The following is a 23,619-nucleotide window of genomic DNA, read 5'->3' on the forward strand; positions in this document are numbered from 1 at the left end:
TTACCTGGCAAATTAGGAGATGGACTCCATAGGGTGAGACACACTGTTATTCCCAAGGTGAAAACAAAGAGGAATATTACCTATTATCTATTATAATCGATGTAAAAATTAAATCCTGCTGTGGAAACCTTGGCGTGGAAGCCCCAGACACGTAGAGGTGAGCCACCTCCCCAGAAGCCTGTCCAGAGATATAAATGACCAGGAAATTTGAGTGCTCAGCATTTTTTTGTGTAAAACTAGGCACAATATCTAACCCTTCCTTCAGCAAGAGCTGCTGTCCTGAGGAATGAGAGCTGGGGTGGCTCTGTCCTCTGTGCTGGGAGTCTACAAGCCATAAACTGCCAAATGGACAAAAAGAAGGGAGGTAGGAAGCAAAGAGTGCATTCCTACTACCACCCTTCTCTGTGTAGGGTTCAATCTAAAAGGATATGTTTTTGTGGAATAATTTTATATAAACTAAACCACACTTTTCTTACAGATAGGTGTTTATTGCAAATGCAGTAAATTTTACAGATTCTGAGAGTTCAAATAAGCAGCAAAAACTGCATGACTCAATACATGCCTGTGCCAACTGAACCAGGGAGCCAGGGCACAGAGGTGAGCGAGTGGTGCATGTTAAAACCTGGAGAAACAGATTTACCATATAATTTTACTTTTTGAGAACACTATTCCTCATACAAAGAGCAATGTATTATCTTAAATGAGAATGATAACATGATTAATAAGTCACAGCACATGTGTTTCTCAGGTTTTCATCACGTTTTGAAACGTTTACTAATCCACAAGATTTCTCCTTTTATGAAGCCTATTTTGTAGAGTTCCATAAAACAGGTTCAACAGTCACAATTCCATTAGCATTATATTGTTGCCATGGTAATGTGGTACCAATTCAATGGATGGGCTTTTCATCCTGGGCTTATAGAATTGCTCTTCCTGTCAAAAATACATCTATATGGAAACAGCAAACAGACCTTACCACTGGAGTACAAGCACAAAATATCACATGCTAATTTGGCTAGAAATGTATCATGTTACTAGCAGCAGACCCAGAAATCATCAGAAACATGGTAGAAGTTACTAAGTACCATACATGGCAAAGTCATACTTCAAAATCAGGGAAGTTCCACACATTCACTGATGCAGTATCTGAATGTGTTATTTCAAAAGCACTTGGCTCTACTGTGATCATTCTCTGAAATCCTGTTAGGAGGGCACAGTGCAGCTGGGAATATTGGAGGAAACAAAAGCAGTAACACACTAAAGAATAAAATGTGAGCTGAAGGTGTGTTGGTCCTTCTCCCATTTGCGTGTTCTGCAGCATGTTCTGGGCTAATTGCTGCCAAATGCAACACCTTGTTTCTCTGGTCTGTAAAATGGGGATAATGCCCCCTCTGCCTCTGTGCAAAGTACCTGGCCTATACCAAATAGTGAGTGATGGCTGGTATTGCTAAACACTGGCATTAAGTAAAGTGGAAATGCTTTTAACAGCTCTGGGAAAATGCACTGCACAGATCTACAGTTTGAGAAATGTCACTGGGAGGATCTGGACTCACCCAGGGAAATGCAGAAGAGATGACAGACTGAGCAGGTAACAGTACATAACTTAGGGAGGAAGGATACTCACATCATTAAAAAATCATGACAGTTCATAGTTTTTAAAAAATAAATATTGTAGGCTACAGGAGAAGTATCCGCAGCAATCTGAGCAAGGAATACAATATAAGCAACAATACAAGACAACAGCGGGGTGGCTTGTTTATAATATGTTAAAATACTTTCTTGTGTATTTGCACTGTTTTTTTATGATAGTTTCCTGTTTAGATAGGAAAAATCTTTTACCATCCTGACAGATGATGTTCAGTCTATCATTTATTAGCTTAATCATGTTGTGTCCTTTGTAGCAGCAAGGGAAAAGTGCAGACAGGATAGTATTCACTATAATTAAATATATGTTCCCCTTTACATGATAAGTTTTGTCTGATTTACAAAAGCAGTATCTTCTCCAGCTGAGTGAGGAAAGAGAGACCTTAACTTGCAGATAAAAAACTCAGAGAATAGGCTTCTCCTCCATTAAGATCCTATTGTTCACACACAAAAACATAACTGTTGTTACCACTATTATCTATTTATTTACTTTTACCATGATATAGCAACAGGACTCAACTGAGACCGGGACCTACTTGGCTAGGCACAGCAAAACCACACAGAGTCCTGCAGTCTCTCCTTCAGACAATTTATAAGCCACAAGAGAGGCCAGAGAGGAAAGAAAGAGAGAGGGAGAGACAGCTAAGTAATTAACTCTCTAGGTCACAGAAGAAGTCAGTGGCAGAAGCAGCACAGATCTCCAGTCCCTGTACTCTCCATTGGGATGCCTGTCCTGGTGGGTGGAGGTTATATTTGGAGATATCCTCCACCACATTCTGAGGGTTCACACTCTAACTCATACACAGAGCCATGCTTTACCCCCTAATTTCACTGGCTGCATCTGTGTTGCTGAGCAGGGGCAGCCTGAGGCAAAGCTTGAAGTCAGCTGTGAAGCCCACCTCTATTACCTATTAAAACACCTTCAGGCTGGCTCCAGGGCAACCCTGTCAATCCTCTCAGGGACAAAGGCTCAGGAATACCCTATGTTTTTTTGAGCATGTTCAAGGGCACCAGGGTCAGGGTACCTGCCAGAGAAATATTAATGGGTTTCAACACCACAACTGAAGCAATAGGGATCAGGCTTTCTTCCTTTGGAGAAGGGACTTCCAAATTCAAGCTTGAACAGATGGAGGAAGGGAGAAAAAGACAGGAGATTTTGGTCACAAGAACAAGAAGTCAGTTTACATCAGAATCTGAAAGCTTTGATCAGGAATGTCTTAGATTAGGAAAGCATTGGCTTGGAAATCTTCTAGCTTTCTCCTCTCTGTCTCTCAAAATTCCATATAAAGTAAACTCATTAGACTCTCGGTGAAGAGACATTCATCTTCTGGTTGGTAAATACTTTCTTGTGCTGTGTGTGGTGCCTGCTGACTTTACTGCTGTTGCAGCCTTTTAAAATGCTTCCAGGAAATCTCAATCAATTTTAACGTTAATTTTTTTTTATTAAGGAATCTGAAGAGAGTTTATAATAATCCAGATTTAACTTTTTAATAAAAACTGCAAATAATAGGCTAGCATAGATTTGATCTCATATACATATCTGATAAAAAGTCGATCTGTAGTAAAATTTGTTAGCCGGGAGTCTGTTGTCATCATATTAATGAATATAAAAGCTAGCAGCTTCAGAATGGCAATATTACAGTAAGCCTACTTTTTTATAATGGTTTTGTGTTGTGCATTCCATATTGATGAAGATTAAGATTTAGCATGCAGAAGTAATATCCATTATGATGGGATTGTCCACAGTGAATTGAGTAGGACATTTGCTTAATTAAAAGTATTTATCTTAGATGATTTAAGACATATGTCCTACTACTGAACTGATGATGTAAATTAGTTTCTTATAATCAGTTCACCACTGATGACTCCTTATACTAAATAGAAGAAAAAGGTAAGAGAAGAGTCAGAGGAAAATAATAGATGCCACTGCCAGAGAATTTAAAAGAACTTCAGAAATAATGATTAACTAACACTATGCCATGAGCAGGAAATATACATAATCACACCCCTAATGTAGAGATCTAATAGAGCCCTAAAAGGCTGCACTTCAAGCAGAATGTTTGGAGATGCAAGCATGAACACATACCCAGATTCCCACTCCTACCCACTGTAGCTGTGCCTCAGAGGCACTGGCATTTGCAGGGCAGGGCTTGGGGATAAGAGGTGGCACAGAGCCCGTGGTGGGTGAAGCCCTGTGACATGGTGTGGGGTGTCCTGCAGGGGCTGGGCAGGGCATTTCCCTGGCTTTGGGCAGGGGCTGGGAGCTAAACTGCTGGGGCTGGCAAATTGGGGCAGAATGGAGAGCAAGGCCAGAATGCCAGGGAGGGCGGGAACCAGTGTGATCTGCTCCTCAGGGTGGTTTTAAGTGTGTTTATAAAGATATACTGAGTGGTTTAATCCCTTATACAAGTATACTTTTAAGGGAGAACCCCAGTGGGTGGAATGTTTCAACCTCTCTCAATTTTACAGTCCTACAGCCTAAGTTTCCTGGACTAGTCCACCTTCCTTCCTTCCTCGCCAAATGACTCATGGAAAGCTGTTGATCTTCAGTCTATGGAGAGACTCTAACATCAGCAACATTCTGGGGGTGCTGCTACAAGGTAGGGCCACATCCAACTCCTTCAAACCCTCCCATCAGCTCAGGCGTGCTACTGACATGAAAAGCTCGTGTCTCCCACTGCAGAGATCTACTTATCTGCTTCCTGGAAACCCTGCAAAGCTGCCCCTGAGACAACTGGGCCTTCCATCAGCCAGACACAAAATCACTCACTAAATAGTTTTGGTTGAGGTTGTTGGACAAAATCTTCATAGATAGAGCCAAGGGGACAGGCAAGAAATATTTATCTTCTTCATGCCACATGTTGTTTTTTCATTATTTCTTCTTTTCTCCTTTCAACACTCCAGGCATTTTTTTCTTTCTACATAGGCTAATAGGAAGAAATGCTGTGGCTTACTCCAGTCATTTAATTTAAGTAATTTGTTTTAATTCTAATTATGAGCATTCAAATAGCAAGTGACATTTGTTGATACATGTTACACTTCTGAAACTCTAGAAAAACTATCTGGCCTATTCTCTGCTAATGCCTAGATGACATTTTAGGAATAGGAACCACCCTGGGAAGGGCATGTGCAGTATGGGAGCTGTCAGTGGAGTGCATGGCCGTGAATCTGGATTTGATCTGTCCCTGTAATTTTCCAGGTGAGCCTCGGACTCTGCCTATGGTCTGTGCTGCCAGATGACAGCCCCACGATGGCAGATGGAGGGACATCCAAGCACTGCACTGGGCATTTGCTGCTCCCAGAGCTGCCACATGCCATGGGACCCCCAGCTGCTGGATGCCTGACCTGGCTCAACTGCTGCTGGAGATGTGCTGGGGCTGGCTCAGCCCTGCTGTCTGCCTTATTCTTCTGAGTTATGTCCCAGCCCGCTCCTGTCCTGTTGTGCTGTCCTGTTGTTGTGCCTCCGGGCTGTATTGAGTTTTCAATTATCACAATGTACAGTGCAGATGCTATGCAAAACAGCCAGTGTGGCTGAGCATGCTGAACTCAGGAGAAACACAGTTAAATAAAAGTACTACTATAATACCAGGAGGCTGATTGGAACCACAAGATACCAGTGTCATACCCTGTGGCTTTTATGTTGGTAGATGTAGATTTCAGACATTAGAATCTAGCTATTCAACAAATAACAACTAGAGGAAACAGATCTGGGTATCTTCAGTTGTGAGTAACTGATACACATTTGCCAATAAATGCAGAACCTGGTAAACTGCAGAAGAAAGAAAACATTTGAGATACCTACAAATATATATGGATATATAGAGAGCTCTGACTTCAGAGAAACAATGTGTGGTTCCTTGTCAACTCCAAATTCAGGCAAGGAAATAAACAGCAAGTGTAGGTCTCAATTTTTGTATTTGTACATGCAGTAACAAGCTCCTAGATGATAATGATATTGTGATATCTATGTGGGGGTAAAAGACTATGACAAAAGAGCAAGAAATAAGCAATAAATACAATAATGTCAAACTTTCCTGTTATTAACTTCTAGAAAAGCTCAACAGCTGGTATTTTAAAATGTTTTATGTAGACAAATGTAAAGAGAACAACACATTAAATGTGTTTTTTTCCAAAGGAAAATGAAATAGGCATACAGAGAAAATTATTATATTTAGTACTCTCAGGGCAAATTCTAGTTAAGGGCTATGAAATAATTTGAAAATATTAATGATTTAGCCTCACAGCTAGCTTTCAGGGAGATAATAATGATAATTATTACTATAAATAAATAGTATTATTATCATTCTTGCTCAGAAGAATGGAATATTGATGCATAGAGAATTCTGTTTTTGTCTAAAATACAGAATACATTTGTCTGTGTTTTACAACTGTAACCATCCTTCTCAAGAACTATTATATATTAGGATTATCCTTTTCCAAATACTCTTTGATATACTATTCAGTTTATCAGTTCTAAAAACCAACCAAACAAGCTTCCTTGTGAAAAAGTGCCAGTCAACATCTCCATTTGCATGTGAATTCTCTAGCAGCAACAGTTCTGGTTAAAAAAAAAAAAACAACAACAATAACAACAACAACAACAAAAAAAAAAAAAAAAAGAAAAAGATGAAGAAGAAGAAGAGAAAAGGAATCATGAAAATCAGTACAAAATCTGTCAAGGCCCCATCTGCGACTGGGTATCAGAATATCACTAAGAAGCTCTGAGGAACAAAGTTCATTCCAAGTCTAACACATAGAGCATTTTGGTCGATGAAATTAATTCAGGCAGGGAGAAATGAGAGCGCATGCCATGAAAAACTCTGTTCCTCCACCGAGGATCGAAGACAAGAAGCATCACTGTGTGTGGTCTTGGTTTTGGTGCACAAAGCCATGCTTAAACACTACCATAATCAGTGTGCTCATGTCTCATTTTGATAGGCAGCTGCTCCTCTGAGGAGTGCCAGGGAATGAGGCACCTCTGGTCTTGACAAGATGAGGACCCCGATTACATATGATTGTTGCAAAATTCAAGATTTACAGCCAGCTACCTCAAGTAGTATGGAAACAAAATTATAGTCTCCACCCTGGCCTTGAAAATCCCTCTACAAACACGTTCATTTTCTTCTGAATGGGAATATATAAAGGCTGGGGGCACTTATTTGTAGGCTATTTTTATATCTCCTCTTCAGGATCTGAATCTTGCATATTAATGAACTGCACGAAACAGGAAAACCAAACATTAACACCATTCTAATGCACCATACTATTTTTCTTTCCCTTTTTTTAACTGTTAGAGTATGCAAATGTTCAGTTAACTGGTCCTCATGTTTTCTCCTTATTGAATTGCTTTCACTATGCCAAATAAATATTCATAAAGAAATGTGGACAATAAATCATTTCAAATAGTTCAAAGCCATTTTCTTTCTAGACTGCATATATTTTCAGCTGTAACTCGCCTTTAATATTTCATTCAAAAGACAGACTTGTAGAAGGACAATAGAGATAATGTGTCAAGTAGTAATTAAAACAGGGAGTAATGATTAAAACCATTTTGATCTACACTGTGCTCTGCCAGATTCATAATGTCCTGTGTTTGTTAGGATGACATTCTACTTGCTTTATACAGAAACTCAAACTTCTTTTTGAAGACACTGCAGAAAACAAAAGATTTCAACCTCAAGCTTATGGGGTCCAGAGCCCTTCCCAGCTCTGGAGTTTAGGTGTATCTTCTGTACCATCCTAGCAAGATAAACTCAAGCAGGCACTGTCTTTCCTGCTAATATTGTGACTTCTCCAGAAAGCAGATCCAGATGCTGAGCAGAAGACAAGGAAGGGCCATCCCAGTGTGTACAGGTAAATGTCACCTGTCTCACCATTTAGATTTAAACTGAGAGCTTCAAAAGAAATGAAATTGAAAGATCTGATTAACTTATACATTTAGGGATCTTGGTTCAAATTCAAGTAATAATTATGCTCCTTGTCTCATTGTATGTTTTGGCTGTTAATACACATATTTGGCCCAAACTCATTATCTTTCCTGATATGTTGCTGACTTTAGGCCCTGATTCAACAGAGCACTTACATACAGACTTAAATAAATTGATTTAGGAAAGCATTCCTATTTGTGCTTAATCTTGGGCAGACATTCAAAGAGACTTATGAAGAGCCCTGACCTTTAGGTCTAAATATTTGCCAAATCAGTGCACTGATGAAAATATATTGGAAAGGACACATGTCTAATCAGAATTTTAGTCTCTACTTTCACGGGTAAATACCCATAGATAACACATTATTCTGCTCAAGAAATCAATTTTATAGAATTTATCAGAAAGCTTTAAGTCACATTTTCTGTTTATGTCAAAAATACATACAGTGTCATTCCTCGATAGTGTATCTGTAATATTCTTGAAATAAATAAATAAAAGTCAGGAAAAGTGCTGGCACAAAAGAACACTCATAATTATTTACCAATACCTTCTCAATTGCCCAGCATGTGGCAATCCTTTGGAGAGCAGCAAGGAGGAAGGTGAGGCAGAGAGGTTCTGATATCTCACAGACTTGAAGAATTGCATATGAAATACCACGGGAAACTCTTCCCCCAAACCAGCATTTATAAGGGCCATTTATATACACATGGAATTTTGAGAGATCACATATTTTTATTACAGAATGAGGGCAGCCAGGGTAAAACCATGGATGTTTCTGGTATCACCGTGTAGAGCTTACACAAGTGCACCTATAGCCAAATCAATGCGATTAGAAGAAGCAGCTGATAAAATAATTGATGCTTTGATTCTATGAAATAAAATAATATTCTTGCTGTTCTTAAAAAAATATTCACTCTTTAGTTTATTATGTTATTAAGAAGGCAAACAGAGGCTCTCAAACATTGTTCATAGAGTGGAAACAGACATAAAAGGGGAAGTAGATTACAACAGGTCCCATTTTATAATGTAATTTGAAGAGTTATGAGATTAAGAGATGAATATGAAGAGCAGAAGAAGACACAGGAAGAATCAATGGGTGCTACATTTCTGTACAACCATTGAGCAATACTGTGATCCACATTATCCCACTGGGTTCTGCAGGCAGAGTTTGGGAACAATGCATAAAAAGCAGCTGTTAAGTGTTCACCTGGCTCACACAACGACATGGATCTATCCAGTGCTGCCTACACTCACTTTGGAGGTGGTGAGTCAGGAATTTGGAGCTGCTGTATTGTACACTCACTGCATGCATGCCCTGGAGCAAGGCACCTTCCAGCAAGGGGCAGACTGCAAGGGGAAAGAAAAAAAAAAAAAAAAAAAAAGCTCAATTTCCCTTTCCCAGGTGAGGGGAAGATTGCAACAAATACAAAACAGTCACTGCCTCTGCTAGGCATTTCCATATTTAGTCATGAATTGGAGCTAAATTGGCTAATTTAAGTAACCTACTCTCTATGAAATCAATTAGTGCCTAGCAGACTCAAAAAGCTTATGAAGCTCAAGGTGGGCAGGCACAGGTTCTCTGTGGATGAAAGGCTTTTTCCAGTGTAGGGAGAGGATCACTTTAATCAGTTCTTTAGTTTCTGCTGAAATTGTACTGCTTTAGTGAACTTCATTCCAGAGGTATGTTTTGCAACTGATTTAAAGACTTTGGGGTTTCACGTTTTTTTCATCTTTCCTGATACCTTTGCTTAGAGTGTAGTAATGTTTTTTCTATGCTACGTATAACATACAGGTCATAGAAAAAAAATGTTCCCTCCTCACTTCACTTGTATTTACACTGTTATATCTTTTGAGGAGCTAGAAAAAGTCACCAGCTCTGCTATCAAATATTATCCTTTTATGCCTATTCCTGTTGTCAGAGTTTTCCTCCTTTTTATCTGATAATATTATGATTTGTATCTAAAAGTCACTTTGATGAATCTGCCTTTTGACTTTTTTTTTTGGTTTTGCTTACCAGTGTCAAGTTCTGAAATATAATTGATTTGCACTGAGTTTATTAGAGATCGGCAGACTTCTGAACCGCTGAATGCTTAACTTCATATCCTAAGCAATTTAGCTTTTTTCATTTCCCTTTTTACTAAAGAAAAGATTAGTGTACTCTTTTTCAAATGTGTAATAATAAAGAACATGTCAAGGCCTGCTAATCATAAGGAAGAAAGTCCTACAGATGCTCAAATTCCTATGCTTTTAGCAACAGTTTAGCACCTATTATTGTAGTTCCCTATGGAGCAAAAGAAGTTCATTGCAGTTTGCACTGTATGAACTTCAGACCCTGATGTAGCAGTCAAGCTAATGGGAGATGAAATGTAACACAGATTAGAGTAACTTGATAGAAATAAATACTTGTTAATGCTCACCCACAGAAGTGGGGAAAGAAAAAATATTTCCCAGTGCAAACATATTTATTTTTTTCCATGTTTACCTGGAAATTGTGAAATCACCTGAAATAAGTGGGGTGTAAAGAACCCATCGTATCTTGCACTGTGTTTGAATAATTTCATTATGTTGAAAGCATCTTTATTGGAAGGATGGTTGGTTATGAGTTTGGTTTTCTTTCTTTTAAATTTTTTTTTAAATTTTCCAGTCCTCTGGCTTTTCTCCAAGCAGGAGAATAATTCTAACTTATAGCAGATGTAGTCCATCCCTTAAGACTCAGGATCAATCAGACAGAAGATGATTGTTCTCCTTAACATCCTAAGATTTACTTTGGTTTAAAAGTCAGCTTTGTGTCCTGCAGACCCATTATTTACCAGAATAAATACTGCAAAAAGCAGCTACACTCAGCTTGAAAATTAACAAAAACTAGATTGACTTTCTACTCAAAGATAAACAGCTCATCACAGAGGAGTAAGAAAACAAAAGGCTTCTGATGCTATGACAGAGTTAAAAGCAAAAGTTCCACATGGATGACTGGCAAGTGAGCAAAGGGAATAAAGAACAGGTGGTAGAATGGCGAGAAGGGGAGGGGATAAAAAAGGGGGAAAGGTATATTAAAGGCAAAAGCTTGGACTGAAGAAGCACATGCAGCCCTGAGGGTATGCTTGGGGCACTTCAAAAAAGTTATGAATAAAGAACCCCAAACTCTACTGTGATGTGTATATTGATAACAGAAGTGGTATCTGTATTGTAGACACTTAAGATGCTCCTTTACTCAAGTAGGAATTGAGGTGTTATATGCCAAAGCTTGGCTCAAACAGACTCATATTTTGAGTGCTTTTCTTTACTCTTTGTATTTGATATGGTAGAATAGCAACCCTAAGCTTACCTGGAAGCCTCTAGGCTTCTGTGGTGTAGTAAAACAGCCCTATCAGAGTTGAGATTCTGGACCTAGATGTTCCCTTAAAATGGGACATGAAGGGTCTGGTTTGCCTTTTAAGTTGGCAATAGTTAATTGAGAAATACTTCAATCAATACTTCTTGTGATTTAAACCTGATGCAACCAAGTAGTCTGTCTCTGAGAAACTTTCCAACAGGGGTTTGCAATCTCCCTAAGACTCAATGGTATTTTGATGAATAATATTTTTAGCAGGCTAATTTTCTTGCTAATTATCATCAAACACCTAGACAGACATTCTGCTGTAGTAGATATGCCTTGAAAAAAACGAAAGTCCCTTCAATCATGAGCAAAAGGAAATTAAAAATTCATATATAAAGTGATATAAAGATTTTTAAATCTTAAAGCAGTGTTTCATTACAACATCTTGGTGCTAAGATACAACATCTTATAGCTGATAGATAAAACACCCCCCATAATTGATTTTCAAATTAAAATTCACAATCCATGGATAAGAGTCCTAAATTTTATATTAAAAAATAAATTAGGTTGTAGACATTCTAAATGGCAAACTGTGTTCTCCTCCAACCAAATGTGTTCTGACCAAAGGGATTCTATGCATTTTTGGTTTTGTTGAGTGCTTTATTTCCACTTTAAAAGGAAAAATAAACCCTACAATGCAGCTTACCAAAATTCATGGATCTATAAAGAACTTTTGGCATGTAAGCCCCAAGTGTATTCTTCCTATTCCAAAACACTTTGAGGTTACACTTAGTCATAAATGTTTCTAGTCTACTTAATTTCATTCTGTGCAAGTACTATGAGATGGAGGAACAGACTTAAAAAGAAAAAAGTTCTCACTGGAAGAAACAAAAGCAGGTATGTCTCTTTCTGCCACAGTCTGCATCCTTCCAAATCCATCCTGCTGATGCCAAGGCTTGTCCCTCACAAGATCACAACTACGTCTGTAGTGAGTAGTACTTGCTCAGTGTCACGTTACCCAAGCAGTGCAAAATCAGACCCAAGGAAATTTGTGTTACCCTGGTGACGCTGTTGAGCCGGACGGGAACAGAGAACTCTAGATCAGAAGGCAAAGAAAATGAGCTCTCTCTTTATTTTAAATGTACCACTCTATATATAGAGAATATTGAGAAGACTAATTTCATTGGTCTTAGAGTAAAAACATGTCACACCATTGGTGTGCAGTGAATGACACACAGTAGCAGAACATATCTATAAACAATGTGAATAACAAGATAGATTAGAGAATTATTTACATTCTTTCTCAACTGTTTCCCAGGCTCTTGCCTGGTTAGAAAACTTTTCTCTTTCTCTCTGATTGAGCTGAGAATATCTACACCCTGGCTTTGCTGGGAGCAGAGGGGTTATCTTCAAATGGCTGGGATGTACTTGCAAAGCACAGAACCCAAACTCAGAGCTGGCAGTTTGAGGATACGATGAGAGTAACAAACAAGTGTACACCAAACAGATGGGCAAGCAAGGCTGTTACAACGGGGTTCAGCTGCAGCTCTGGCTCTGTGTGTGGGAGCTCCTCAGTCAGGCTGTATTGTCAGGCTGGTATTGACTTTGGTATTTACAATACCTTTGCCTGTAGGATTATGATTAATTTCTTCTGTGATTGAGGAAAAAGATTTAAAAATAGAAAGGCCTTTTAAATCCGATGATATTCTGCTCCTTTCAGGCTTACAACAAATATCCAATGACAGTGATATAGGTTCTCTCAGCAATAAGTGTGAAATTACAAGTATGCATATGTATATGATCTCATTGTCAGTATTTGACAAGCTTTAAAAAAAAAAATATTTTGGCTATAGAAGCCACTGATGTAGGTGTTATGAGATGTATGGGAGGGGTCTTTCAAATTTTTGGAATTCTTGAAACAGGAATTTGCTGTGTGGGCTAAAAGGACTGTATCTGTGGCCCAGCCAGGTGGAGATCACACTTTCATGGCTGGCTGTTGTGGCAGGAGTCCACCTAAGCATTCTGCAAGAAGGTGGAATGCAGCATAGCCAAAAGTTGCCATAGCGATAGATTATTGTGCAGTTAGAGTAAAATCTTGGGTATGTACATACTGCAATTAGAGTGATAATTGCTTTGAACTTTTGGGAAGGAACTCTACTGGATATAATCTTAAAAAACAGAAAAAAAAACCCCAACAAAACTAATCAAACGAAAGGGGAAAAAAGTCAAAAGAACATAAAACCTTTTATTCATTTGTGTAAGAAATGGGCAGTTCCAAGCACCATGATTTGGCTTTTTTTTTGTCTTGCTAAAAGCTAAATTTGTGTGAGGTAACTGACATCTAGCATGATACAGTACATTTTTTTGTCAGACATATCTTTCAGTTTTTCTGAAAATTGTTGTTTTGCAGCATGAGACTTATATGCAATACACAGTAAAGAAACACAAACAAACACAAATTTAGGCATGAGATTAGACAATGTAATCTTGTTTTATTTGGTGGGGAAGATTTTTTTTTAAACCATGATATGTGTTCTATAGCAGTAGCAATTTTCAGTAGAAATAAGTTGCCTTACATTTATGGATAATGTTTGTTATAATGTGTTAATTTCCAAAAGGAATCTGGTTTAGCTCAGATTTTTTTAAATCAAATTGATTCTGCTTGATTTGATGTAGTGATCTAATATGACCTTGATTAAATTAGAGAGAAAATGATGATGCAGACTGTTTGTCCTATTGACAATTGCTACCTTAGGCTAGGATGGTAGTGAATTAACGTCTTGCCCATATTTTCAGGGACCTTGGCTAGGAATTAATTTTTTCTATTCGCTTTGACCTTGCTCAGAAGGCAATAATTGTTGCTGATTGTAAAGTTAGCCTATTTCACTGGTTCAGAAATAGCTACAGGAACTTGCTCAAAACAGTCCAAGATAGATGACTGGCTTGCCATCTTGCCATCAGCCTAGTAGCTCAGCAAGGACATAGGGAAGTACCAGAAGTAATTTATATTATTTGAGCTTCAGTTCTCCAGTCAACAGCTGAGATTGTGGATAGTCTTTAAACATCATCTCACACCAGCAGTTGGGGGCTACAGCTACATCTGATATTATAAGTGGAAATTTGCTTTCTTCTATGCAATGTAAAGGTCTGGGGTAAAATAATCTATCTATATAGCAAGGTAGGGAAGAGATTTTCTTGAACTCTCCCATGGAAAACCTGGTTAAGTGTTTGTTTCTTTTGTCCTATTTGAAGCTAGAGAGCAAAAGACGTGCTTTGGAAGTTTCTATTTAATTTTCATCCCAAGTTCTATGTTACTTTACAGCAAATTTTTATTAACTGTAAAGCAATATAGAACCTTTTTTCTTCAGCAATATTTCATTTACTGGCTTAAACAAAGCATTCACATTAATTACCTGTGTCTGTTAGTGCTGATGGCTGTTAAATACTATTTTAAAATTCAAGTTCCAATTGAAGTATGTTGCACTGAGCACTGTCAAGACCTGTATAAGACAATAGTCTCTATTAGAAAATTATTTTCAATATATAGTCTTTTAACTGTGCTTAAATCTTGTAATAGGAGCAATACATTTTACTGTGTATGGCCACAACTGCTGAAGTAACAGGATAGTGAAAATGAATCTTTTCCATGTAAATGGGACTCTGTAGGAAGCAACTTGCAGGCATGTAAAGAGTATGGTTAAAAATGTGCAGAGTCCTGTTAGTGTTTACAGCACTGGTGGAGCGAGGAGAGGTTTGCTGTTTTAGTTGCAATCCAGTATGCACTGAAGTCAATATAGAAAGAGAAAATGTTGATTTTGGTGTACTATAATACCTAAATGGGAAGATGTCTAAGAACATAAAACTAATATGTGTTTTAACACAGCTGAACAACTAATGTAACTTGTAAATTGGCATTTCTAATCAAGAAATGATGTACTACCTCTTTATTTTTGTTTTGCTGTTTCTGTTAAGACTAGGACTTCTCTGGTAAACCTGCCTCCCAAGCAAATTTATGATGAGACTAGCATACAACTCCTATCATTTGCTATGGCTTTTCTTTTGTAGTGCTCTCATTAGTGCTTTAATAATAGATTTTGCAGTGATTGGCAGATTTTTTTGTTTGGTCACAGTGCATAGTTGGAGGTGTTATAAAGGTACTAACCTAGCCTAAAACTGCTGCTGTTGGTCAATGGGCATTACCAAGTAAGGCTGGTGTCATGTCAAAAGGGGAGACTTCCTCAACCCTTAGTGTGGGGGGATTTACTTGTGTTTAATTTGTCTGTCAGTGCCCCAGGAAAGCTGAGACCCTCATGCCTGACCAGTCTATCAGTGTCCTATTTAGGGGGTCCTTCACTGAGCAGTCCTGCTGGATTGGAGGCTGGTTCAACTGACTTAGGGAAACACCAGCAGTGTAAGGGAGACCCCTCAGGCCTTTCCCTTTGTTTGAGTGCGTGATGATCTACCAGTAACTGCCAGTGTTCACAAAAGATTCACACTAACAGTTTACAGAGTAACACTATTAATATAAAATTGTGGCAGGTTAATGTCAGAAGGGTGTTGGTGATAGTGTCTGACTGCAAAAATGTACTTGGAGGAATAAAATGTTCAGCATGCACAGAGTATGATTCTTACCCTATAGGCATTCTATGGGGGTGAAGACTGGTTGAGGCTGTTGACTGATCCCAACAGTTGTGATGGAGTCTTCCCTAACTTCTCCCCCATTCTTGCTTTTATACCATTTCTTTGTTTCTTTCTTGAGTGACTGTAGTCAGTAACATACATACGTTTGTTACTGATTGGTGTCAAATTCTCTTACTTCCCTTTTAAAGATACAGTCCAAGAGAATACAGAGCACATGTCCAGTGAGGGGTGGTCACACCTCAGAGGTGGGGAACTTTGGGATGGAGGAGTGTGTTAATATTATTATTAGGCTTTAATGATGCAAGTTCATCTAAGGAGAGTGATTTCACCACAGTTGCTGGCTCAGCAGTGGGACATCTTCCCCTCTCTCCCCTGGCTGACAGGTGGCATGTGGTTTATCAGCTGAAGAGCACCATCAAGTTCCCCTCCCTGAAAGGACTTCCACAGAGCCTGGCCATGGTGTCTCATCTCTGCTCCTTCCTCCATTCCATCCCTGTTAGCAGGTGATGAGGAATCATCGTGGAGTAAGTTTCAAGTCATGCCAACCACTTTCCATCCAGGGAGCAGCAAGTGTGATTTATCCTATAATTTCTGTACTGTTATAAGCCCTGTTGAGATGCTAATATAACCCCTCAGTACCCTCCCAGTTACCTGTCCACAGGGTCCCCAGTCATTTTCCCAAACTGGGATTTCAGCCATGAGAGAAAATGATATATTGTGGAAACAAAGGACTAATTGCAATTATTTATAAAGACATTGAATTACTATCAGTTACTGTATTTCTCTTAGAAAAACACAACCTCTTTGTTCCTTTTTGAACTACTAAATTTAGAATGACACAAACACACAGTTTGTTTCAAGGATGTTACCCTGGTGGCAGTTTCTCTTTAAAATATAGTAATTTAAAAAAGGGAACGGTAGCCATTTTGTTTGTCAAATGTTTGTTTTATGAGGTATTTGGAAAGCTATCAGAGTTGAAATGAGTTATGCTGCAACTATAGAGACCAATAGTTAAAAAACAGTAGTATTTTGTAAATAATTCAAGAGGCTGGTTTGTATCATGTTAGTATCTCTGAAAAGCAACAAAACTACATAATTTCTTAAATCTCCTGCTGATGCTGGGATGAATTCATGCCAATCGTACAGTGAATATATTGGCGGTGTCTGTCGATTTTGGAGGCTGATCTTGCTCTGATCTCATCGCATGCTTCCCTTTGGAACTGCAAGCACAGAAGTAGTTAATTTTGCATGGTTATAAGCTAAGCAGTAACTCACCATCTCTTACATTTACCTGAATGAAGAAATACTTGCTGTTGCCAGAAGTTAGGTATGTAGTAAACCCATTCTAGAATAGCTTGGCAGTCTGAATTCTTGGAGACTTTGGTGCCTTCTCTGTGCAGGGGAGGGAGAGCTGGAAGGTCAGTTAGCACTGCCTCCAGCCAGTGACGTCTACAGCACTCTTGCGTGAGCCCGGTATAATTTTTCCTACTCCACTGCTGCACAGTGAAATGGCTCCAAACCAGGTCTCACTCAAAGGGCAGACCTCACCCTTGTCAGAAACTTGCTGCCACAGGGCATGTAGACGATGCAAATAATACCCTGTATTGGGCCTCAATGCAAAAGGTCTGTTCCTTCAAAACAGAAATTGGTTTTCTCTCTTCTTACCCTAGAGATGTATATGTCTGGAAGGCAGCACCCTCTGCTTCTAACACCTGGAGCTGAAAGATGAATGTGACACCCCTTCCACCACAAAAACTATGAGATGTCTCAGAGGCAACTAAGGGGTTTCAAAATATCAAAGATCATAATGTATTTTGTGTTTTTTTCAGAAATTATATTTTTATCAGATATAACTGAGTGGCTGCTCAGATTCTCTAAAATTAAGTCCAACATATGCTTCCTAAAAAGTACTTACAACTTTCTCTCCTTCATGCTTAGTGGTCAGAAATTCTATCTTAATCTGAGCTCTGTAATTGCTTGTATCCAATCATGCTAAATGTGTACACTTTTTAACTTATAAACACTCAGATTTTTTTGACTATTCCCTTCGCTAAGGTCCAGCAATATGAGAAGCATATTAAGACTCTGAAAATAAATTGGGGCACATACAGAGAAAAGATTCTCAGAGCAGTACAAACTCAGCACATCAATTTAGCAATTCTCAGGCTTAGTAATAAATATAGAGTTTGTCTACGGATATCATCACTGGAGACTGGAGGGGGGAAAATGGCCAGATTTTTCCATCCCCTAAAATATCCTAATGAAACATTTCATGGCATTTAAATAGAAACAAGTTTTACTTTTTAGTATTTCTTTGAATTGAATGATAGTGGTTATCATAAGACGTTTGTGGTGTAAAAATATGTGGGTTCATTTTTCTTAATTTTTTCCCCAAGATGATCACATTGAAACTCGTGGTCCTTGCTACATTTTAAAAATTATTAAGCACTTTAGGAGACAAGATTTTGTTTACACTGATACAGATGGCTGGAATAAATTAGTGGACTCACTAAAGAACAGCTCATTTATAGTTTTAAATGCATTTGGGCCCACATGGTGGCCATTTTGTTACTTATTCATCTATTTGTGCTTTACAGTTCCATGCTCAAAGGCTATGTCTGACTGATGGTCAGAGCTTCCTCCTAGCAGAATTTATGTGTATCTCACACCTAAAGGGCATTGGTACTCCTGCACTGTGCCATACCCTGGGTGATCCTGTAGCTGCCCTCTCTGAAGAGCACTGAAGAGTAAATCCAGTTGCAAACAAGCAGATTAGAAAGGCAGTGCACGTCTTCACTACTGTGAATGTTTTAAGTTGAGTGTTTTCCTTAAATTGGTGAAGAAATGCACAAGTTGTAATTACATACTGCAGCATCAGCGCTGCTATTTGGGAGAGGTAGTCGGAGCAAGCTTCCCTAAATTAAGTCTTGAATTCAAGTCCTCCTGTATTGGATTAGGATGGATGAGGACAAATGATGGCATAGTTACTCTATGGCTCTTCACTTACGCACCTTTCAGAAACAGTACAGTAAAACCTCTCCCTTTCATACTACAACTTTTTAATGTGTATATACTTGTTTCCTCTTTGACACCAGTACACTGAAGATGTGAAACACAAATCTCATGTTGATGAGCCTGGCACTGGAATCAACAGCAGTACTTTCAGCTTTAACAGTGATTTACCTTGTCCTGTTAAAGTCACCACCACTGCTACTATGACTCCTAGTCTAAGGGAAAAATTAAAAATAAATCTGAGAAGCTGCTGTGAGCCTTCAGAAGCAGCTTGTATTCTTCATGGCATTTTCTTGCTAATTCCATTTCTCTTGGACTCTGTGCATACTGCATATATCACCTTTACTTTGAATTTGGTTGAGCCAAACTAAGAGGGCAGAAGTAGCAAATAACTGAAATACAAATCTTTGCACTGTCCTAAGTAGTAAGAAGGTAAAATAGCAACTTGGGTTCACTTCAGGCTTTTCCAAATCCTGTGAATCATATGCAATGAGGGAGGAACCTGATCCTGGAATAAAAATAGTGTGGGATTAAAGAATGCCCACTGAGTTCAAGGTACAACTACACAGCAAATTAAAGTCTGGAATGTCTGTCTCTCTAGTACTTGAACTGATGTGAATCAGGGGCAGTTTTGATGAAAAAGAGGGGAGCTGCTTGTACCACATATCAGTACATGGAGACCTCTAGGCTCCCTAATACATCACTGCCAGAATTTGAATGCTGAACTTTTAGAGTTTACAGTTTACCCTTTAAACTTGGAGATTAACTACTTCAATGGCTGGAGGAGGTATCCTTTGTTTTAGATTGCAGGTTGTGTTCCTGGAACCGTTTGAAATTGAAGGACATGGTTTTTCTCACCGTCTGCTGCCCTGCCCTCCTTTGCCCTCCCAGTGAGGCAACCATTCCCAGCACAAGGCTGTAGCTGCTCTGGTAGCAGTGAGTGCCTGGAGCTTTTCTGAGAAAGTTCACATGCAATTATTTCTTTGGCATGTGAGCAAATTTTACCTTAGGACCACCAGGAACAAAAGGTTAATGGCAATTTTTCAAAAGCCTATAACTCAACCAAGCCTCAACAGCATTTCATGTCAGAAGTGAAAGCTAAGTCTTTAGTATCCCTGCTCTGTTTCTGCTGCTTTAAAAGTTCTGCTGGCAGGAGAAAAAAAATTAAAGTCAGAGGCGTAACACTTAATGAAAAAAGCCCAAACTATATCTGGGCTGTGTAACACCTCTTATTAAAATTTCTTATAACTTCTACTTTAGAGGAGATTAAATATTTGTATTCTGATGCATATTTTGCATGTCTCCCCCTTTTTGTCCACTTCTTTCCTGAAACAAAGTTCAGCTGTAAACATGCTCAGTGCTGATAAAAGCACTATTTGCTTTGAGCACTACTTGCTCAGAATCCAGGCCTCAGCTGGGTGATCCAGAGAAGGCCAGCTCTCCCGAGCTGCTGGGTAAAGCTGACAAAAGGTAGCAGGCTGATACAGACTGGCTGACTGCCATGCTTTAAAGACAGTAAGTTGATTCTCAGTAGAAACATGGAAACAGAAATAAGAGGAGCTGTGAGTTAAAGCAGGGCATGGTTTGGTCTCAGAATCCCTTTCTCTGACCTGTGTCTATTGACAGAGTAAGTTTTGCTTCATTTGCAGTAAAAAATTCTACTTCCATGAAATCTAAATGGTGTCAGTGTTTATTGGTTTCACTGGTGAAAAATCTTGTAGTGTCAGGTTCTTTTATGTTGCTAGATTATGTGGGGGTAGCCAAGAATTTACAACTTGCGGAACAAGACAGAAGATGTGTGTAATGGAGAGTTCAGTGCCTGCTGCTAGTCTCTTCTATGTAAACAAGAACAAATGGAGGCAAACTTCAAGAGCTTGGTCACAAAGACGTTTACTTCATGTACATGGAAACATTCCTTGTGAAAATGACTTGTACCTAATGTACTTGCATAGTCAATATAGTGCTGTAGGTCAGGAGCAAACAAACTAGACAACTCCCCAGCTAGCATCAGACCACTGAGCTGCTCAGCAATGTCAATATTAGTGAAATGAACCAAAGACCCTTGGATTTGTTAGAGATAAGTACTAGCAATGAAGGTGATCCTGCTTCTGATTCTCCTGCCAACACTTCAGCTGCTTTACATGGGTGATTGTAATCAGCAAGAATTGTTATGTGATAGTGCTGAAGCAGAGATTTGAGAAAATATAGCTCTCACTTGAGACACAAAAGACCACAACCTTATTTCTTCACATCTTACAAAGGAAAAAAAACCCTCCACTGGGCATCTCTAAAGTGCTCATTTACAGAGATGGAAAGAAATAAAATAATTACATGGTAAAGAAAAATTTCCATGCTATTCTGTGAGAGGCATTATCTCTGGAGACGTGAAAGGAAAAGGCAAACCAATTCTCTGCTGCACCCAAAGGGTCACCAGTGTCCAGAAGCTACTTATAGTTTTCCAGGCTTTTTGTAAAGTAAATAGGAGTGGGAATCCCTTTTTAGTTTTTTTTTTTAATGCTATACAAAGGAGGGGATAATAAAATCTAGCTGGATAAAATGAGTGCAGTAAAGAGAACAGAGAGCAGATCCCAGGTATGTTTTAAGAAGGGCAGGAAGAATCCAGAAAGCTGCCTGGCATGCATATTGGAAAAAAAAAAAACAAGATTAGTTTTAAACTCCTCTATCCTTGTGAAATGGGAATAAATGTGCTCTTATTCTGAGGAATCATAGATGTGTCTAAATGAAAGTGCACTTTAGAAATAGATGTTACAATGTTTGGTTGGCTGGCTGGTTGGGGCGTTGTTGCTTCCCGAAATGGAAAATACTCGCTTTCTTTTTAGGCCTGTGCAGTGGAAATGTTTGTTTCCGTGATACCGTAAATATTGTTTCTAGTGTTAAACAATTGCAATGTTTGGTAGGCGGTGACCTGGCCTTCGCGCACCACTCCCACCTGCTGGAGGGATTCTGCGAGGGGAGTTTCCCAAGGCCGGGTGGGAAGACTCGCTGTCCCTGTGGGGAGAAGGGTGAAGGTTCAGGGACAGCCCAGGCCGGTACTGCTGGGAAGGTGTAACCCTGGCCAGGGTCCACTGCTCCTTGCTGGGCAGGAGGGTGACCCCAGGCGCAGCAGAGCTGGCTTCAGCCGTGGCATGCAGGCTGCTCCTGTGGGATTGTCATGAGTGGATAAACGCAGCCAGGGTAGCGTTTGGCCCTCCCCGCGCAGTTTCTCGTCCACCACCAGGGAATGAAAGAAGCAGGGTCGCAGGAGGCCGGGTGCGCACGTGGGGCGAGGCACAGGGACCGTGCGGAGGGGGCAGCGGCGGGGCCGCTCCCGGCGGGGCGGTGTGTGGGGGGCCCCCGAGCAGCGCTGCTGCCGAGCCGCATCCGAGCCGCATCCTCGGCGCTCGGTGGCCCCTGCCGCCCGCCGCAGGCCCGGGGAGCGGAGCCAGGAGCGCTGCCGCCCCGCGGGACACCTGCCCTGCCCGGCGGGGCGGCCCCGGCCCGGCGCGGGGGGCGCCCGCCCACCTGGGCGTTGCTGCCCGGGATGCCGGCTCCGCCTCTTCCCGCTCTCCGATCCCTTCCACTCCGGGACTGCGGGGAGCCGGGGGAAGGCGGTGCGGACACCATGGCTCGTGTGCTGAGCCGGGACCCGGTGGACATTGAGGTACCCACTCGCCCTGCCGGGACGTGCGGCCGTCACTAGCGGGGAGGGGGCTGTGTCCGGCGGCGCCGGCGCCCGATAAAGTTTGGCGGCGTTAGGAAGTGCCTCGCCGCTGCCCGCCGGCGGTGCCCGGAACCTCGTCCCGCCGCCCTGTTCCGCGCCGAGCTGACCGGCCCCGGCGCCGGCCCCTGGGGCTGTCCTGCCGCCCGGGCAGCCGCAGCCCTTGCGGGCAGTGGCTGCCGGGGCAGCGCCGGGCGCACCGCTCCAGCCGTGCCCCTGCCCCGTCCTCGCCACGGTGAGCGCGGCCGGTGCCCGGCCGAGGGGCGTGAGGGGGTGGCGCCCGGCGCCTCCCCTCTGCTCGCCGCCTCCTGTCACTCCCCGGCGAACTCGAGGGCAGGGTGTCACTGAGCCCCGTCTACCCGCTGAGGTCGGGCTCCGGGCTCTGGCGGGGTTCCTGGGGGTCAGGGCTGCTCGGGGGCCGTGACCTGATGAGCCCTGGACGGTCTCAAGGTGCGTGGCCGATGGCCTCGGGCTCAGCGTCCCGTAGGTGCCGATGGGCCGGCGGGGCTGTGCGGGACCCAGCTCATCGCCGTCCCGCCGTGCGTCACGCTGCGCTCACGGACTGCAGCCGGTCTCCTCGGACCGGAACAATTGCATGGAGGGCTGGGCAGGAGGGCCGGGGTAGTACCCTTGCTGCAAGAGGCGTTCTCGCCCGTGGCACTTAAGGTTTTTGCATGACATTCCTTGCCGCAGGTCGTACTGGCTGCTGGAAGTAGGGTCCGGACCTGGCCTTGGGAAGGCGGAGCTGAGGTGGAGTGTGACCAAGGCTGGTGCCCTGGCACACGTGGTGAGCTCCCGCTGGTGTTCACCAGGTTGGAAGGTTGGACTTCAAGGTAGCATTTTCCCACCTTTCACAGGACTTCGCATTTGGCTGTAAACTTCAGCTCTTTGTGAAGAGTCTAGTAAAACAAAAGCAATGATAAACGAATTTGTGTTTGATAGTCTTCTTCTAGCCTGACACAACTTTTTGTCGTGGTCTACTTTGAAGTGTAAAATGTTTAGTTTGGGCTATTGCAGCTCATTGAGGCCCAGACATAATACACAAATATGCACAGCAAAATGTTGAACGCATCTCTAGGTCACTTGTTACTGAATTTTATCATTAGCTCTCGTATTGAGTTTTTGTGTCCAGTCCATTTCCTAGCTGAGCTGCTGTTTAAACCGTGACTAATGTCCAGACATGGTCTTGCAGATACTCCGATAAAACTGAAGCATGGAACGGATGGGAAGAATGAACTATCACGGAAGTCTTCCTGGCAATTAGGGAGGCACTGTGGTATGAAATCAGCACTGCCTGTCTTTTACCAGCTCACTGTTTTCAGAGCAGCCAGTCTTGGATTTTTCTTCAAGTGTTAAAGTTC

General features: G+C 41.2%; 1 protein-coding gene across 2 annotated transcripts in view; it reads left to right on the forward strand.

Annotated features, from left to right (window-relative positions):
* Positions 1 to 22,138: 22,138 nt before the first annotated feature.
* Positions 22,139 to 23,619, forward strand: part of DPYD (dihydropyrimidine dehydrogenase) — a 339,310-nt gene continuing 337,829 nt past the window's right edge. For both annotated transcript variants that reach the window (XM_053985511.1, XM_053985512.1), the window contains exon 1: positions 22,139 to 22,201. In XM_053985511.1, the coding sequence (XP_053841486.1) occupies positions 22,163 to 22,201 (39 nt within the window). In that variant the 5' untranslated portion in view covers positions 22,139 to 22,162. The remainder of the gene's footprint in view (positions 22,202 to 23,619) is intronic.

The sequence above is a fragment of the Vidua macroura genome, chromosome 9 (genome assembly GCF_024509145.1).
Source record: "Vidua macroura isolate BioBank_ID:100142 chromosome 9, ASM2450914v1, whole genome shotgun sequence".
Taxonomy (NCBI): domain Eukaryota; kingdom Metazoa; phylum Chordata; class Aves; order Passeriformes; family Viduidae; genus Vidua; species Vidua macroura.